Source organism: Ornithodoros turicata, chromosome 8 (assembly GCF_037126465.1).
Source record: "Ornithodoros turicata isolate Travis chromosome 8, ASM3712646v1, whole genome shotgun sequence".
NCBI lineage: Eukaryota > Metazoa > Arthropoda > Arachnida > Ixodida > Argasidae > Ornithodoros > Ornithodoros turicata.
Genome location: NC_088208.1, coordinates 17,844,329 through 17,862,367, shown reverse-complemented (window position 1 = coordinate 17,862,367; position 18,039 = coordinate 17,844,329). Strand labels below are relative to the sequence as shown.

Here is an 18,039-nt window from a genome sequence, read left to right as displayed (position 1 = left end):
CAATTTTCTTGTCATGATGATGCAGGGTATATACGAATCCATAATGTTTATTAGCTTGTATGACGTGGGAGCAAATTGACCACAAATGCTGCCTGTGCATGGCCAAGCGTCAGATGGTGCAATGCTGGACATAAGTTTATGGCGAATGCGAACGTACGGACTTACAGACATGTGCCTAGGTAACCCAAACACCTGTTTACAAGTCCATGCGGTACCATTCACTCATAGTATGCTAGTCTGAGGAAGGAATGCATAGGAGCGTGATACGTAAACTTTTGTCCAGACTGTACCTTGTACTGTCTTCATGCAGTAATACCGCAAAAGCAATCCCCCACCTTTGTAGAATTTTTCAGAGATATACGAACTAGCTGCTTTGCATCACCAAGGTAGAAATTTGGGGTAGTTGGTACATAGCCATGAGTAAAAACTTGCAGCCAAAGAGAGGACGGGACACAACGGTAGAAACACACAACAGCGGGAACTGCAGACGCTCTGCTTTGCATGATGCTGCTTGCTTGCACGCTGCTTTGCATCATTGTTTCCCAAGTAGGAGTGACAGCCACTTTTGGGAGACTTTAGGTTTGAATTTTAGCTACTTTTCGGGATGCCACTAGTGCGACTTCCTGTAGCTAAGACTTGGCAACACTGGGCTCCTTGGCTCTAAATGGCTAATCAGAGTTGTACGTGGTTATCCAACTTAGCCCGAAGCCAAAAGTCTCAGCTCATAACATACGTTTCACAGATAAAACAGGCAAGTAAAACGAAGCATGTTTTATTCGTACCTAACAGAAATTATGTTGCTTTGGATTGAGCTCTTCTTAGAATGGCTCCCCTTTGTCATACCTCTTTGTCACCCAATAATTGAATGTCATCTCCAGTGAAAGACATTCACATTTAATGCCATTGGCTTGCTGCCGCATGCAATGACGTCACACAAAAAAAATGGCAGTCGCTTGCTGTGGGAAACGCGTTTGCTGTGGCACGATCTGTCAGTCATATTTATTTGTTGAGCGTGCTTCGAACCTGTATGTCGTTACGAGGAGTTACGTTTACGACTCAAAATTTCGCTTCTACGTTTTTTTTGTGTGTTTTTTTTTAACAAGGCTTGAAAGATATGAAATGAAATAACAAGGAACTGTACAGAAGGCCATTGACGTCATGTCGAATGACGTTTGCTTTTGATGTCTATAGGTATACGGAGCGCGAACGAATGACATTCATCGTGAATGTAATTCCGCGGAATTAATGACACTTAACTTCCCCTCTGACCAGACTTGTGCCCGTTACCAAAAAATGGGAACTAAATACCGTTACCCGTTACTTCAGAAAAAAGTAACTAAATACGTTCCTCGTTACCAACATACAAAAGTAACGAGTTACTTTTACGTTACCGCCGCATAGTTAAAGGAGCCAACAAACATGCCGTCACTTGCCTTCAGCTCATTATTAATGAGAAATTGCACTTCACAAGAAGCTGATACTCGAAATTTACATCGGTGATCTTCGTTCTCTTTCGTGTGAAGGCATCTGCAGCCGAAGTGGGGGTGATCGGAGGTTATGAAAACACGAGAAAATACACCGGTTTTCGTGCCACCGATCACCAACGGTTCCCAAAAACAGACGAGGGGCTGCGTCATAATTTAGGGTGCTGAGAAGCTTAGCAAAGACAAGAAAAGGCTAGAAGTCGAAACGCGTTTTTTGTAGCCATAGCAGAATTGGTGCCCATTCTTTGGAAGGAGTGATGGTCGGAGATTAAGGAAAACAAGACAAAAGACAAGGGCCTTCTTTTAAGACGATTCAGCACGTCAACAACATATCCAGCGAGGGACTGCACTAATACTTTGCGTCACACCTGGTCTGCACGCATTGCGCCACACGGAGTGCCGAAAGGTGCTCCCCCGCGCAGAAGAAAAGGAACGAGTAACGTCAGTAACGAGTTACCGATTTTTGTAACTGATTCCGTTACTATTACTATTTTTTAAAAAGTAACTGAATCGTTACTTCGTTACCAAAAAAAGTAACCGTTACCGAGTAACGAGTTAGGCACAACTCTGCCTCTGACACGGCTATCAGAGCCAGTGGAGAAACATGTGCAAAGCAGACACGAAATCCTCTTGTTCAAGTCTCGTGAATACTGTCAGCTTAGAACGACGCGAATGAAACCGGTAATGTCAGCCCTGCAAACAGCACAGGTCCTGAGTAACGATGCACATTGGACGCAGCAGACCACGTGGCTGCAGGGGGAGAAGGCCACGCCCACGGGCTCCTGGTAGCAGATCTTACAAAGGCTCTCCGTACATTCCTCTGCAAAAGAGAGAGAAAGTATATGCGTCAAATGTTTCAGCGACAGGAAGGGGTCATGGGTTGTGAGTATCAGTGATGGCCACTATCTACTTCTACAGTAGTTTAACTATAACTACTAACTACCTTGTGATTGAGTAGTTTAACTAGTAGTTCAACTACTTTTCAGGGGAGTAGTTAAAACTACTTTTTTAACTACTGCAGTGTAGTTTAACTACATCTATAACTACTTAACGTTGTCCACCAACACCAATCCCTTGTAGTGTTCTTGGATACCTAAATATGAATCACAAGCAATAATAACCTTCGGCTCAAGCCATTGCTACAATCGTTAAATACAAAGCTTGCGGCGGGATTCTTTCTGTGCCTACGCGATAAAATAAGTTGCAGAATTATTTCACAGCAAATGAGGCTTCACTAGACAAGCATTAAAAGTGAAGATTTAGTACACATGCACGACACAATTGCTCTGCACCTCCGTTCTCACCAAACAAGTAGCTCAAGGTAAAAGTCGGAAGCACAATCGTGCCGTAAAGCTTGCGGCAAAATCGGAAGTAGTTGGCGCCTTCAGTAACCTAACTACTGTAGCTAACTACTCAAAATAGTAGTTTAACTAGTAGTTGCCACTACATTTCTGCAAGTAGTTCATAACTACTTTTTAACTACAATCAGGTAGTTTAACTAGTAGTTTAACTACATGTAGTTAACTACTGGCCATCACTGGTGAGTATAGTATAATAGATACAGGGCAAAATCATAAAAAAAAAAAACAAATGGGAGAGGGTGAAGAACGAAAAGGAAAACAATGAGGGAGATGCGGGCGTTGGTTACAGCAGTCTGAAATAATCTAACAGACATTTTTTTTTTATTCTTTAATATCAGATATAGAGGTAAGAGACCCGGGCAGGTGGTTCCATTCAAGTGATAATGACTTCAAGCTGGACGCCCCTTCCAAACTTTTAGCATATCAGGAGACAGAATGATATCATTCGGAACTATGCTTGGCTAAAAGAAGCCTATTATGTGGCGGTATTTTGTTTTATAACAGTACGGATTACTGAGCGCCATATGTGCGGATATGAACCGACACCTTTCTAGAAATTCATCCAATATCACAGCATGGCAAGCCCCAGATACAGTCCATCAGTAGTTTATCCAAAACTGCAAGCTCGGGTAGGTGTTGCAAACAAATTGGGGGTGAAGTTACATTATAATAGTGGTATTGGTAGTGGTATAATAGTGGTAGGGGGGGGCGGGGTCTTGTCAAACATTTGTGGCGTGTTGGGGTGATCTCGATAAATCAAGGCAGCGCATCACCCTACGTCAACATCATCCATAACTCACCATTCTATAGACCAACATCGTATCACATCAATCACACGACCTCGACATTGGCAGTCGCGATTTTGGCAGCCCACACTTGTTGTGTCCAGTCCACCCCACGGAGACTGATGGTTTGAGAGTAACGCGACAAGGCCTATAGTCTATCGAATCAAGCGATGGACGCTTGTGGTTCCTGAATGTTAACAATCAGTTCATCAACGTTAACCACGAGTTGTGGCTCCTTCCAGTGCGGACAGAAACCACATGAAAGCAACCAGCCAATTCATGAGCTATCGAACAACAGACCACGAGTTGCGGCTCCCTGCCGGCAACTGCGGATGGAAACAGCACTGAAAGCAACCAATTCATCAGCCATCGAACAATAGGTTCAGGGGTCTGCAAAGCTGTCACTTTATACCGTGGTAGATACATGCAAATATCAATGAAAGACAGCGTACCGGCAACGTCAGGATCTTGCTGTGGCTGTGGTCTGCTCACCGGCACCTGCGGCCTGGACTGCGCTTCACTAAAACGGAAGAACACCCACATTTTATCATGCTCGCTCACTGTTTCCCTCACTGGCATGAACTCACGGTGTTTGTTTTTGAAGAGTGACTATGTTGTGCATGATGTCAGCGAAGGATGGGACACCAGCGCTTCCACGTTTCGCAATGTCCGCCGCGTCCTTTAGCAATTGCCAAGGTACGCCTTTGCTCTCGAAGAAAGGACGGAGCTGGTTGAGCTTGTTCTCCAACTCTACGTCCCTTTGGTTCGCTTCCTCCGGCACCTTGGATAATGAGAAAATGATAACGATTAGAACAAAGGACGTATCAAGATAACTGTGATAATAAGCGTCGCCACAGTTAGTTTGCTACTGGATTATACGCCTGTCAGACGGGCGCACTTACGGCCTTAGCGGTTACTGTCATTAGATTATCGCCAGACGGTCAGCCATACGGCCTTTGCGACAAAACTGAGGTATGAGGGCAACGGAGTTCTCGCAAGACAGTTTACGGCTTTCCCCAGAAACTGTCGAAGTCTCGTTACCAAACGCCATGAACAAGATGGCGCAGATTTCCTTCAATTCGAAATAAAATGTTTTTATGATGTTCTGTGAACTTTTTTCGTGCTCAACGCCTTGAGTTTTCCTCGTGAATATTTGCACTTTGCTTCTCATTATATCTCGTCAGTTCGTAGTGATACCCTTGAACTACAGCACTCCATGTCGTCTGCATCCGAAACCGTTCGCGCACAGCAAAACTTCGACATTGCTTCAAAACAAATATCGTTTGCTGTTTTTCAAATTGGCTAAGTGCGAACCAAACGTGTTTCCGAGTACTCACAATGAGAAATGTGGTTTAAAAACATTGGTTTCGGTTTTCGTATTTTTGTCGTGGCTGGTCGCGGTGAAGCGCAAAAGGACGCTCTTCCAATCTCATGTCCACCAATGAATTACGTCCTTTTGCGCTTCGCCGCGACCAGCCGCGACAAAATTATGTAAACCGAAACCAATTAATTAACCGTTATATCGCGGTCGATTTTCGATACCGTGGTCTGTGGTCAACGAGCAATAAAATGACACCATAGTTCTGAAATCGACTGGAAAGGGTGCGACCGCCCCTATGAAGGGATAGTTCGCTCGTCAGGCATCGATCCGTTGATTTCTGTTGCACACGGTAGTGTATTTCAAAGTTTATCAGGCCCGTGTTAGTTTCCGGCAGCTCGAGCGGTATGATTTATTGTAAGCACCTGAAAGCGACGAGATCCACGCAAGTAGGCGTTCCCGCGGAGAAGGACGTGCGCGCGACGTCAGTCTGAGAACAGTGTGACGACAAGAGGGCGTTCCCGTTTCCCTGGCATCGAGATGCGGCTTCGCATCGCCAGCCCTGAAGCAACGTCACGAGACGTCACGCGAGCTGATCGCAGCGTCCCGTAACATGTTCTTCCGCCGGCGCCTGCCCGCGCTGCCGGTGCCCACAGGAAAATACTGAAAACTCGGAAAATACTTCGATTTCGAAGGAAAGGGGTTGAAAGAGGTTGTTTATTGTCTATATTGCACACGTCCAGCAAGCTTTTTCCAGTTTCGTTAGGGAGCGAACTATCCCTTGAAACACAAGAAATCACTTAAAGTAGTACAGAGGGCCATAAAAAAAAATTGATTAAGACGTTTGATGAAAGTGTGTGTGTCATTTTACTGAATAGCGCGAAAGATTTTGATGTGTGCAATTTGTTTCCCAGAAAAAAAACTCACATAAACACGGCTCGGTCCCCGTTCACCCTTCACTCGCCACTCCGGGTATATAACGAGGAGAAGTATGATGCTACGTCACCGATGACGTTACAGGGGCAACTCGTTCTGGTTCCCTGGTCAGTGGGGGTCAGCGCCCTGGCCCTTTGCCGCCGAAACCAGTTTTACCAGTTCCCCCCGGAGAATTGGGGATAGAAGGAGCGGCCGAAACATGACCGAGCCAGGAGCAACGCTTTTTCAGAACCCCGAACAGCCGAGTAGCAGACGACAGCGGAGTAGCAGACAACATTTCTCTGGACCAATCAGCGAGCGTGGCCCCTGTAGCGTCACCGCCAAGTCCTAAGCAGATCGCAGGCTGGTACTGCTCTCCACCGCCGTTGCGCACGGTCGCTTTTTGCGGCGTACTTTAAATTCAATTATTGCGATTAATTATGACTCTATGGGGTGAATCAATTCTTGCGCATTGTTCCTTTGCCGCCGTAAACCTGTTTTGCCAGTTTTCCCGGAGAATTGGGGATACAAGGAGCGCCCGAAGCTTTACCGAGCAAGGAGAAAGGCTTTATCAGAACCCCGAACAGCCGAGTAGCAGACGACAGCGGAGCAGCAGACAACATTTTTCTAGGCCAATCAGCGAGCGAGTCCTTATAGCGTCAGCGCGAAGTTCCAGGCAGATCGCAGGCTGGTACTGCTCTTCACCACCGTTGCGCACGGTCGCTTTTTGCGGCATATTTTAAATTCAGTTTCTGCGATAATTATGACTCTGTGGTGTAAATTACTTCGCATGGTGCATCTTACTGGCCTGCTTAGCAGTTTTACACAAAGAAAACAGGGTGTTAAAAATGATTTCTGTGCTACTTTAAATCCACCAGCCGAGACAAGTTCCACACAAATTCAATTTCGCTGGCTACAAATGTTTGGGAAATCGCATGAAGGGTGTCGCGACCCCCTACGAACCACGGAGACAAGCTCACCGATCCGACCGGCTGTCTGCAGCCGGGATGCTCACGTAGGTGACCGATCACCAGGTGCTGCGAGCCAACGTCCTCTCGCACGATCATTGTACCATTGCAGTAGACACAGCGAACGGCTCTTCCTTGCCCTTCGGAACGGAAGCCGTGCGTAGCCAGCTCAGAGGCTAAATCACGTGGCCACACAGCTGCGTCGTAAGAGTTCAGCAACTCTCTGACATCTGGCGACATAGCTTCCTGTGACGACATTGTCTTTCTGTGGGAGACAAAAAAGAAAGAAAAATAAATAAACAATATCCCTCCATACCGCCTCCTGAAGATCCGTTCTGTCGTACTAAGGCATTTTAGCGGGGTCTGTCTCACTACCTCTGCTTTTCAAGATTTTCGATTTCGATTTTCGGCGTGGTTTGCCGGTAAACGCGTGATCTCAGGTGTAATTTTGCGTCTTCACCCTTTCGCGATGTGCTTCATATTACTCACATGCATTGTCCACGATGAATTAAAATGGTACATTAAACAATTTCGCTTCAGGAAGGGGCGAAGTTGAAAGAAGTGCAGCGCTCAAAATCTTCACCTGTACGTGTTTTTTGTTTGTTATTTTTACAGCGTCAGCGGTTAAGGGCAGACCTACCCGAGATCTCGTGGTCGTCCGCAGAAAACGAGCGTCACGTGACCTCGGCAGAGTCACCAGAGTGTAATCTAAGCGTTCCCAACGGAAATTCCCGATGTGCTGAACTGACATTTCTCGCTCGCTTCTTGCCGTATAGGAAGATGAAACTTAGCGTTTGCTCGAAAACGGAGTCTAGAACGGTGTTTTGAAAGCCCCACGGCGTCTATCCCCTTCTTTTATCCCGAAGACACATTGTCATTGTCGTTCTCATGTTGTCTTTTACGAAAAATATGGTTGCCGTATGTAAAAATCGCGCACTCTGTCATCCTCCAATGCCGCCACCACGAAAAGTGACCACCAGTGGGAGGAGCTTACCCACATGTCACGTCACAATGTGACGTAGGTCCAACCAGAACCAACTCTCGAGTAAGAGTTGTAGGGTACCAGGGGAGATAATAAAGAAGCCGAGGAACAGGGCACGAGCCTCACTCGGTTCGTAACCAGAGAACAGTGTACTTGCTGTATTCTTACAAGAGTAGGTCACGTGACAGAATTGTACCATGTGACCTCGAGGGTAGGGGAGCCCTCGGGAGGTCGTGCAACAGGCGCGAGTACGATTTTCAACATGGCGACAGCAGACGACGGTGACATTTGGGCCCCGGGAGATCAGAACCGCTGGCCGCTGCTTCGCTTTAGTGTGACGGCGTTGACCTCGGTATCGGATCATCTGCGTGTGTTTGTAAAGCATTGGCGCCAGCTGCGTTCCAGAACTCACCTGGGTCGACCCGAGAGTAGGGAGTAGCTACTCTCCGCGTTCCAGAACCTACTTGGTGACGTCACGACCCCCGTTCCCAAAGTGGTTAACCTACTCGAGAGTAACTACTCGAGATCGAATAGCTCTACTCCCTATCAGACGGGAGTAGCTAAGAATAGTGACGGTAGAGCTGTCATCTGCAATGAAATCTGCGATCTTCTGCTTTTGTTGCTGCTCGTCTCGTCTGCATCATAGAGGACGCAGGAAAGTTCCAGTGCGGATTTTGCGACCTGATGTTTTCTTTAAGAGCAACATGCACGGAACCATACATACCACACACATCAGATCGTTGCATGTGAAGGTCGAAACCTGTTTATGTGCGTTTTAGAGCTAGCTGCGGACGAGAACAGCGCTACCCTTTCTCGGAACGTGCGGTAAATACCCCTAATTCATGGAATGAATGCTTTGCAACCCCACGCAGATGGCCCCATACCGAAGTCAACAATGTCACACTAAAGCAAAGCGGTGGCAGGCGGTTCTGATGTCCCGGTGACCAAACGTCACTGTCGACTGCTGTCGTCATGTTGAGAATCGTACACGCGCCCGTTCCCCGAGGGTTCCCCTACTCCCATGGTCACGTGGTACAACCCTGTCACGTGACTCTGCTCTACTCTGAAGTTCGTTTTGGAACGCGGCTATCTATATCGGTCATATTCAAGTTGGAAACAATATAACCGGACGGACCTGTCTGATTTGGCGTGGACGGGTAATGATACCATTCGGTTGGTTGTGAACGCGTTGTGCTTAGTAGACCTTTGTTTAGAGTACAATTGTTATCCAAGAAACAACAACGACTTTATTGTGAGATATCCAAGAAAAGTTCCTTGTGTTAACACAATATTTGTAATGCAGCGCGATTACCTACATCGCGACTGTGGGAAGAACCATCTGGTCGATCTTTGGGATAGGGGGCGCCCTCTGGCTTCGGTGTGCACTGTGCACTTCGGCGTGCCTGCAAGTAATTAAGGCGGTCAAGGAAGTGCCCACGTTTATACAACACGGCCAGGATTATATGTGACACAGCAGTATATACCGGCTTCGCTTTTGCAGTGGATTTTTGCTGGAAGCGTTCAACAAGTGCGTGTAAGCAATTCACATGTGAGTCAAGTTGTCTGCCTCCATGCAAGCAAATCTATGTTTACGTTGCAAGGTCTCGCAGCTCACATTGTTTTTTTTTTTTCATTATACTTCATTGAGAAATTCTACTTATCAAGCAATAATTTTATAAGTGAAGCCATCACGAGAAGTCATGTGAGGCTGATCAAAAGAGGGGAAAATGGGAGAGATGTCTTCTCCCTCCTTTGTGCTTTCTCGAAGGTCGGAGCGGTCGGATGGTATGTCACGTGGGGCTCCGCTAACGGAGTGCAAAAAGTGAGTCCCCCGGAAGACGCGAAGGGCATCAACGTTGCCAGATGAGAGCCCAGCGCTCCGTCGTTGCTTAACATGTCGTCACAGTTTTAAAAAACCAAAATTCATTTTCTCTAGATTTCGCGTCACACGAAGCCAAAATATTTTGCAGGAATGTAAAGTGAAACAAGAAGATTTCTGTAACATACCTTTGGTAGGATTCTGAAGACACGATATTTAGTCCGTAGTGGCATTTTAAGAACTTTAAGAAAATGATTTGAAAGGACAGCACTGGAGGAATTTACGCTCCCGTGTTGGCTACATTTCGCAATACAGCAGCTCTTGCGTTTTGTATTGTTCCAACGAACTTATCGACGGTCTGGAATGCGCGCACATATCTCGCTTATAAATATACCAGGTATGTGCTACGTACGAAACACAGCACAGCAAGCATTCAAGCTTGAATTATTTATGTAGGAGGTGGAAGCATTGCGCTTGTCCCGTCCTACAGTTTGCAGTACAGTTGGATACCAAAACCACAATAAAAAAATAATGGATACGTATACGCGCCAGTGTTGCCCGCTGAAATGAGGGTTGTTTCACACCAGGCGTCGCTACCGACCGATTTTATCGCAATTTTGACAATTATTTTTTTAGAGCGACACATCATGTACGTGTGTGCTATGTTGCGAGCTGTTTACAAACAGCACGCCCTTACACGACACCAAACATGTAAGCCATCCTTGGAACTCCATAGATTCCTATATGCAGTTCGTCTGCTTCAACAATATACAGTCAAACTCCTTTATAGCGAACACCGTTTTAACGAAAATACCACTACAGCAAATTTTTTTAGCGGTCCCGCTGGAGCCTATAGGTCCAATAATGGACATCCTTTTTAACGAAAATACCTTTACTGCGAATTTTTTTTGCTGTCCCCTGAGCTTCGTTGTAAAGGAATTTGACTGTAACTGATATAATAAAATATAACAATATAAAATAAACTATATAATTGATAAAATGATTTGAAAGGACAGCAGTGCTTTGCATTGTTCAAACGAAGTTATCGACTTCTGGAATACACGCATGTATGTCGTTTATGAATATACCAGCCATGTGCTACGCATGAAAGCGTACAGCCTATATCAAGCATTCAAGCTTGAATGATATATGTAGAAGGTGTAATTATTGCAATTATTAAATTCAATTATGTATGTCACATGCATGTAAACGCCGCCGCACTGTTGAAGGCACACTGCAAAACACTTATGGTCCGCGAGCCCTTAATTTTTGAGAACTTTGATGGCACACCAAAATGTCTGCCACGATTTATCACTTCGTAGACTATGCTGGAATCAATCGCAAACTTTACCTTCACAGTTGTTTGTACGGGTTACTGGTAAGCGTTTGAACTGCTGTACAGCACAGACACGTGCAGTTTCGCTCTTAGCCAATGTGTTCCACGAATATGTCCCCTGCGTGGTATTTTACAGTAAATAGACTTTGCATTTGCTGGCTGTTTTTCTTTCGGTTAGCTTTCTTTCTTTTGTTATTTACTTTCTTTTCTTTTTCTTTGTTTACTTTTGACACTTGTATTCATATCCATCCAGACCTAAAAGTTTAGTTGGGCGAGTGAAATGGACAGTGGGTGGGTGGCGGTATTTGATGCGCTGTGAGATGCACATTCTATCTGGCTCACTCTCCTTGTAGCAAGTGAAGTTAAATGTTCTCAGGCAACGTACGAATGCATTAAAAACAGCGTTCGTTGAAAAACATATCACTGCAGTTTCGTCAGAAATCAATTGATTCATGACTGCTGTGTCATTTGGTAATACTTGGTATGGCACAATGGCAATGGCACTTGGTATTACAATGGTAACGATAATCACTGATATTCCTATACTAATCACTGACGATATCGATCACATAAGTAGCAATTCTACTACGCGACACCGCCCACGCGTTTATCTGCGCTGGTGTTTGTCATATGGAAGCCACACCCAAGCAGCACAATGTACTGAAAGTGGGGTGCAATAGGGGTGGACGGGTAGGTGGAAGGTCTTGAACAGACTCGTGAACACTAAAGAACATTGATAGGACACATAACCGTCTACCCATATTGCACTCAACTTTCAGTACATTGTGCTGCTTGGGCAGAAACTCGCTCATCATCACAGGACTCACCCTTTCGGGTGAAACTTGTTTACTGTGTTGGCTGCATCACCGATCTCACCTCAAATTGGAGAACACGCTTGTGCGACGGTCTTGTTGTCGACAGCGGTGTTCGGGGCAGGGCGCAGCGATTTTTGCTTTCGCACTTCGCCCGTCCTTGGGATAGAGCCATCGGTCAACCGGATGATAAGACCTTTCCTACGTAGCCACGTAACATTGAGACAAGCTTTGAGTACATGATGAAATAATTTTCCGTAGAACCTGTGCTTGATAGTTTCTTGCAATTTCTCCTTAACGATAGTGATAATAGACCTCTTACGCGAGAAACGTCACCGTGACGTAGTCGTGACGTTGGTAGACGTAGTGAAACCGGAACAACGCGGACGGAGAACGCCGCCCTTTCACTTTGCCGTATTCTTCACGAAGGCGAGGGGTCGCTTCCTTACGTATTAATGGTACACAGAAATGACGTCATGATTTTAGTTCCCTGGGTCTCCCCGAGTTCCCAGTTCACCGCGGAATAGAAAAGAACGTTCCACCCAAGGGTTGTATCGTCTCGAAAGTCAATGTCGTAACATAGTCCTTTGCGGAATGTGGTGTGTTATTACGACTTAGTTCGCGCTTGCTTTTTGTAGAGTAACACCACGTGTACTCCGGAAGAAACACTTACTCCTCAGGCTCTTGAACATGGAAGAACACGGGAGCCATCTTTAGAGAAAGTTACCGAAAAGACAGCGATAGTGGTAGGCTGTTTCTTTCTTTCTTTCTTTATAGTACCCTCTGTGCCCTATGTTTGATAATTAAAAAGTTAATTAACGCAAGTTAATTAATGCATCGACACAGAAGCTTGCCCGTGCCCTCTTAAAGTGGGCCTTTAGGCGTAGAGTACTTCGCCATTGGTTAAAACTCGGAAAAAGTGATTTTTCAATTTTTTAAAAATTACTTCTATAGTTACGGTGGACACCCTGTATATGCTCCTATATGTCAGGGGACAAGCGTGGTCATTATACAGTTCTTGAAATAGAACGGTACTGAAAAAAAAAAATCCATCCTACAGAGCTTGTCATAGTGATCCTATGTATGGGTAAATTAACGACGGTCATTAATTGGACTTAAGTTTATTCTCTAGGACTAGAGATTCAGACTGTTACTTGTTCAAATCACGTTCTGGTTCACGAAATATAGAGAAACTCCATCGCCTCTACAATTCATTCAGTGGATGATACAAGTCATTCACTGCATTCACCCACCAAGCACTTTCTTTTTGTAGTAAACACGTTGTAGATTTTTTTTTTTCTCTCTCTCTCTCTAGCATTTCCTTTTTCTTCTCTTTTTCCCGAGCACGAAATGCTATGCGTTCCAATAAGTTGATTTCTAATAAAAAGAGCCACAAAACTTTCATAATCTTATATCAAGAGAAGAATCCCATTCAGCGGTCATTCACCGGGGTGTTCACCCTATATGATTCCTTTGTCTCTCTGACCTTTTGATTTTCGTCCTTCTGACAGCACAGCCCTTATGATTTTTCGGCTTTTTTTCGGTATTTTTCGGCAAAATATGTTAGCACCCGGGGCCCGGCCGTGCCGACAAACGAGCCTCCGTGAGCCCGGCTGGGCCACGCAGCTCATTCCATCCAGTGCAGGGCTATTATAGTCTATATCATCACGTACTTTGCATCATTCCTGCGCATATATTTGCGTAATCAAACAAGTGACGCTGCATTAGGCGTATAAGAGTCTAGAACCTTCTCAAGGCCAATTCGCGTTGCTCATGACTCCTCGCATCTTTCACAATGAGGTTCGCAACGCTCTGCGTGAGAGGTGGTGATAAGATGAAGGAGTCCTCGCACATTCTGTGCAGGGTTGGAAAAAAATCCGGATATTTTTAAAGAGATCCTCTCCAGTGGGCTTTTTTAGATAAAGCCCGGATATTTTTTTTTATATTTTTGGACTATATGTACAAGCCTAGAAATGTGACACAGTGTAAAGACAAATATGTTTTTCTGTTCCTCTTGATTTCGGGTGACCTCTCATAGTTTCGGGTTATGGAACTTCCTGTCCCAGTAACATTGAATGAGTTTCCATTGTTTTCTTTAAGGTATAGTCCCGTGCACGCGTGGGTGAATGGTGTAGATGCTACACGCCTGGATTAGCTGTCGTACTTCAGGTACAATGCCTCCAGGAAGCAGAAGAAAGCCTCTCCTTGAATTGGCAGAAGTATTAGAAGAAAACGGAAAAATCTGAATATTTCAAAAAGTCAAGTTTAAAAGTTAAAGTTAGAAGTTAATGTTGCACGTACCTGGGCTTTTGTAAACAGCCAACACTACAATAAATGTAAAGTGGTAGTTTTCCGTGTGACGTTGAATTAAGATTGTCTTTCACATCACATCTGGACAAAATCTATAAAAAATCCGGATTAAATTGTGTGGATAAAATAAAATAAAAAAATCCAGCGGATAAAGTCCATGTGGATTAAATCCAAACAACTCTGATTCTGTACCTCTACAAAAGCTTCTAGTGTAACGATAAGGCGCTGGAATTTGGTCTCGCGCTCTTGAGATGTTGAAGGGCTTGTCAAACCATTTCCGTACCTTTGAAGAAATAACGTTGTAAAGGATGATTTATGTCTGCTAAACATGCACATCAAAACGCTGTGGCTTTGCGATACCGCGTTACGAATCTTTTGCACTCCGAAGTTCTAGTATATTATAGGGACTGTATATTACAGACTTGTACGTAACTTGAGTACGTGCTCGAAATACAGTATTTGAAATACTTTTTCCGGTATTTTGGTACTCTACTCAATACTTTTTGCGACAAGTATTCTTGCAAATAAGAGATATGCTTTAGTATGGCGGATGAAGCTTATTAATTTCATTTGTACGGCCTACAGCTGCATTGAACAACGCTGAAGAAGGCATACCTCCACGGATAAACTTTTGCAGTTTGCTACCCTGTAGAAGAGTGGAAGGAGTTGGATCGTTCCTTGTAGCTAAGGGCGATTTCCTTTGTGGCTGAAGAAGAAGAAGAAGACTTTTGCAAGGTGGCATATTCCTGTCCAGACATTTTGCCTTCTCGGAAACGGAGCCTTCTAATTTTACAGTGAAGGACTCACTCACTGATGCAGCAGGAACTATCGACTGAATTTCGGAAATACTCACCGACGAAACGTACGTACTTTCACGAAACCCCCAAATGGTTGTTATTTTGTGTCGACACTTGTGCAACGCGCAGAGCCACCAAGGGTCCCAATAGATGAAGTACGAAATCAGCGTCTGTAGCGTCAATCAATCAAACACAATGCCATCGGTGCGGTAAGCAGCGACGATGATAGAGACGATGGATGCAGTTCACTACACCCATTTACGAGGGGGTACTGAAGAGTTCTCGACCCGATCAGGAAGAACGCGGCTGAGACTCGGAGATTTATTACAATTAGACATGTTCAACTCGAAGAGCGCACTTCGCACACCATTCCTGAAACTTAACATTTGAAAAAAAAAAAATCATGGTGAATTCATTGGTGAATCTGACGGAAATGCGTTAGCATTAAAACTTGAAAACTCTTTTGGAACTCCCGTTCACAACCCATCAACGACTCTTCACAAACGCTACACAACCCACAACGCTAATGCGAGGCGGTATCCGCAGCCAAACGAGCCTTTCGGGCTTCCTCCGATTCAGCATGGCGGTGTCGTCTCGCAGCCTCAGTTCTTTTGCCGCCGCTCCTTCGCACAGCTTTCACATCCCATGGCGCGCCCACGCAGACACGTTTGAACCTGTCTCCCATCACAGCTGCACTGCCTCCACTCTCCACGCGCCTTCTCCTTCCCCCTCCACTCACCGCGCATGCGCATCGCTTGTGACTACAGACAGACCACGCCGCGATTCTGTCGTAGCGAGGACACGAATGCTAACGTATTAAAAAGAATCCGACGTCTGCTGTCTGAAATGTGCATCGGCTGCTGCGATCACGTTCGAGTCCTCCGAAAATCTATTTCCTTTCAAACATATTTTTTTTCATGTTTAGAAACAATAAATTGTTCAACGGGGCAAGATCCGGCGAGTATGGCGGATATTGAATGCATTCAAATCGCAAGTCTTTCAGAACCCTGCATTGTCTTACGCATGCTGTATGAGCCGGGGCATTGTCCTGCAAAAGGGGTATACGCCTTTCCGTAGCTTCCCGCGCAGTTTTTCTTTCAAAGCCGCCTCTAGCTGCAGAGCAAGATACGTTAAAGGTACTGTAAAGCAGCAGAGGCCGAATTTCATTTAGCGTGGCTATTCGATAGTCCAAGCCATCAGTACACAAACTGCACAAATTTCATTCCAATCGGTGGTGCAGTTAATTAGAAAATTAAAATTAATTATTACAGGCAACACTGTGTTAGTATTCGGAAGGGATCCGTACTCTCAGCCGCGTACGGCGGCAACCACGTTGCATGCGCATAACACTGGGCCCGACAGCCGAACAGCGCTGCGTTTCTTTTTGGTTTTATTTCGAAAAAAATACACTAAATAGGGGTCTCTGCACTCCTATGGAAATATGATACGAAATAATATAGCCACCAAAAGAACAAAACTCGACAAAATAGTGCTGCATACATAATACATATTCGACAGTGTTGCCCGCTGCACAGGGGGTTGTTTGACACCAGGCGTCGCGCCGCTGCACTACGCCGGATTTTTCATGATAAATAAAAAATATTTAGAGAGCGTTGTCGGTCGTACGGTTCCGCATATGGGATTTACAAGCAATAAAGTCTCAAGCCACGTCGAAAGCATATCCTGCTTGTCTACTGCTTTACAGTACCTTTAACTGTTTCACCCTTCTGGAGATAGTCATCAAAACCCCTCCCGCGTCCCAAAAAAAACCGTTACCCATTACCCTGATCGTTGGGTCTTGAATTTCGTCGGCCTCGGGGTACACGCGAGTGCCGCCATTCCATGATCTGTTGTTTTGTCTCAGGATCATAGCTATGCAACCATGTTTTATCAACTGTAAAGAATCGCTCACGAAAAGTGTCACTAGAACGTTTGGAATCGGCTGCAAAATCAACTTGCAGGTATCCATTGGACGTTGTTTCTCATCGGTATTCAAACATTTCGGCACCCTCTTGGCTGATAGCTTCCGCATACCCAACTCTTCATGAATTACAAACCCGACACGTTCGCTGGATATGCCCAATATCTCCGTATCTCCTCCATTGCTTTAGCCGAGATTCGCCGATCTGCCAAACTGAAATATATCGATGTTTATCGATAACCGTGAAACACATCGCTATTGTTCAGTGCTTGACGAAATGGCGATGTTTGCTGCAAACAACGATGTGGAAAATCATGAATAATATCGACACAAATACATTGATATCGTTCTATCGTGGTAGTATATGTTATCATTCGTTGAGGGGCGTGGTGGACCACACGCGGTCTTCATACCTTGCGCATAAGAAGTGTTAGATTGTACACAATCTAAAAACAACGTTCTGGCGTGGCTGCTGTTTTTCAGTAACGTACCAATGTCGATAACCGTGTATTCACACGAGCGTGTTTTCTGACGGCGCAGCGACTGAAGGAGCGAGAGGGGTAAATGATAAGGCGCTGAGGCTACGCCCTTTTGGAACGCCTACACAGATAGTGTTCCAATGTGCTGTCGGCTCAGATGCTGGGGAAGCCGGGGATTACGTTCGCGCTGCGGTTGAACGTTGCAGCATTAATTTTATGTGCACGGCGCTTGGTACACAATGGACGAAAGAAAGCGAAAATTTGTGGCTCTTGCTTTTCTCATTGACGATAGTGAATGCTGCCACGAAAAGAAGCGGTTAAAGAAGCTATGGACGAATGAATGGTTGCTGAGGAAAGAGTACGGTCTGCAAAATAGCCTTCTACGGGAGCAACGACACGAGGACCCATTTGTCTACCGCAAGGTTTTGAGCATCGATGCGGCCACTTTTAAATACATTCTGCTCCGCATAGCAAAGCGCAAAAGGAGAGTATAGAGGCCAATATGCGGGACAGTATACTAGCCAGTGATCGTCTTTCCGTAACCCGTCTGCAACAGGTTCGTTCGAATTATGTGCGCTGAAACATGCCTCTAAATGCATAAAACGTTCGTAAATAAGAGTGAGCGGGAAAGAGTGTAGGAGAGAGTACTGTGAAAGCTGTGCGTCGTCGTTTTTTACCGTGACTCCGCAGCAGTCTGACGGTGTTGAGTGTGGTGTAAGGCAGAGACGGCTGTGGCGTAAAGGTCGCACCTT

The 18,039-nt window shown here is 45.3% G+C and overlaps 2 protein-coding genes across 7 annotated transcripts in view; one reads left to right on the top strand and one right to left on the bottom strand.

Annotated features, from left to right (window-relative positions):
• Positions 1-31: 31 nt before the first annotated feature.
• LOC135366571 (baculoviral IAP repeat-containing protein 7-B-like) lies at positions 32-12,018 on the bottom strand. Of its 5 annotated transcripts, none has more exons than XM_064599327.1 (6): positions 11,796-12,018; positions 9,130-9,216; positions 6,844-7,096; positions 4,218-4,411; positions 4,083-4,150; positions 32-2,304 (listed from the first exon to the last, which is right to left on the bottom strand). In XM_064599327.1, the coding sequence occupies exons 2-6, from the start codon at positions 9,150-9,152 to the stop codon at positions 2,138-2,140; spliced, it is 705 nt and encodes a 234-aa protein (XP_064455397.1). In that variant the 5' UTR covers positions 9,153-9,216; positions 11,796-12,018; the 3' UTR covers positions 32-2,137. The 5 variants fall into 5 exon arrangements, with proteins under 5 accessions (XP_064455397.1, XP_064455398.1, XP_064455396.1 ...); XM_064599328.1 differs by having other exon boundaries at positions 9,126-9,216; positions 11,796-12,017; XM_064599326.1 differs by having other exon boundaries at positions 11,845-12,017.
• Positions 12,019-14,819: 2,801 nt separating this feature from the next.
• LOC135366016 (neprilysin-1-like) overlaps positions 14,820-18,039 on the top strand; it is a 31,310-nt gene continuing 28,090 nt past the window's right edge. For both annotated transcript variants that reach the window (XM_064598670.1, XM_064598669.1), the window contains exon 1: positions 14,820-14,952. In XM_064598670.1, the coding sequence (XP_064454740.1) occupies positions 14,904-14,952 (49 nt within the window). In that variant the 5' untranslated portion in view covers positions 14,820-14,903. The remainder of the gene's footprint in view (positions 14,953-18,039) is intronic.

Coding starts and splice junctions, on each gene's coding strand:
- LOC135366571 (XM_064599327.1), bottom strand. CDS start 9,152: ATGGTTCTTCCCACAGTCGCGAT. Junction 7,097..9,129: donor GTTCTTCCCACAGTCGCGAT/GTAGGTAATCGC, acceptor TGTCTCCCACAG/AAAGACAATGTCGTCACAGG. Junction 4,151..4,217: donor ACTCTTCAAAAACAAACACC/GTGAGTTCATGC, acceptor CTTCCGTTTTAG/TGAAGCGCAGTCCAGGCCGC.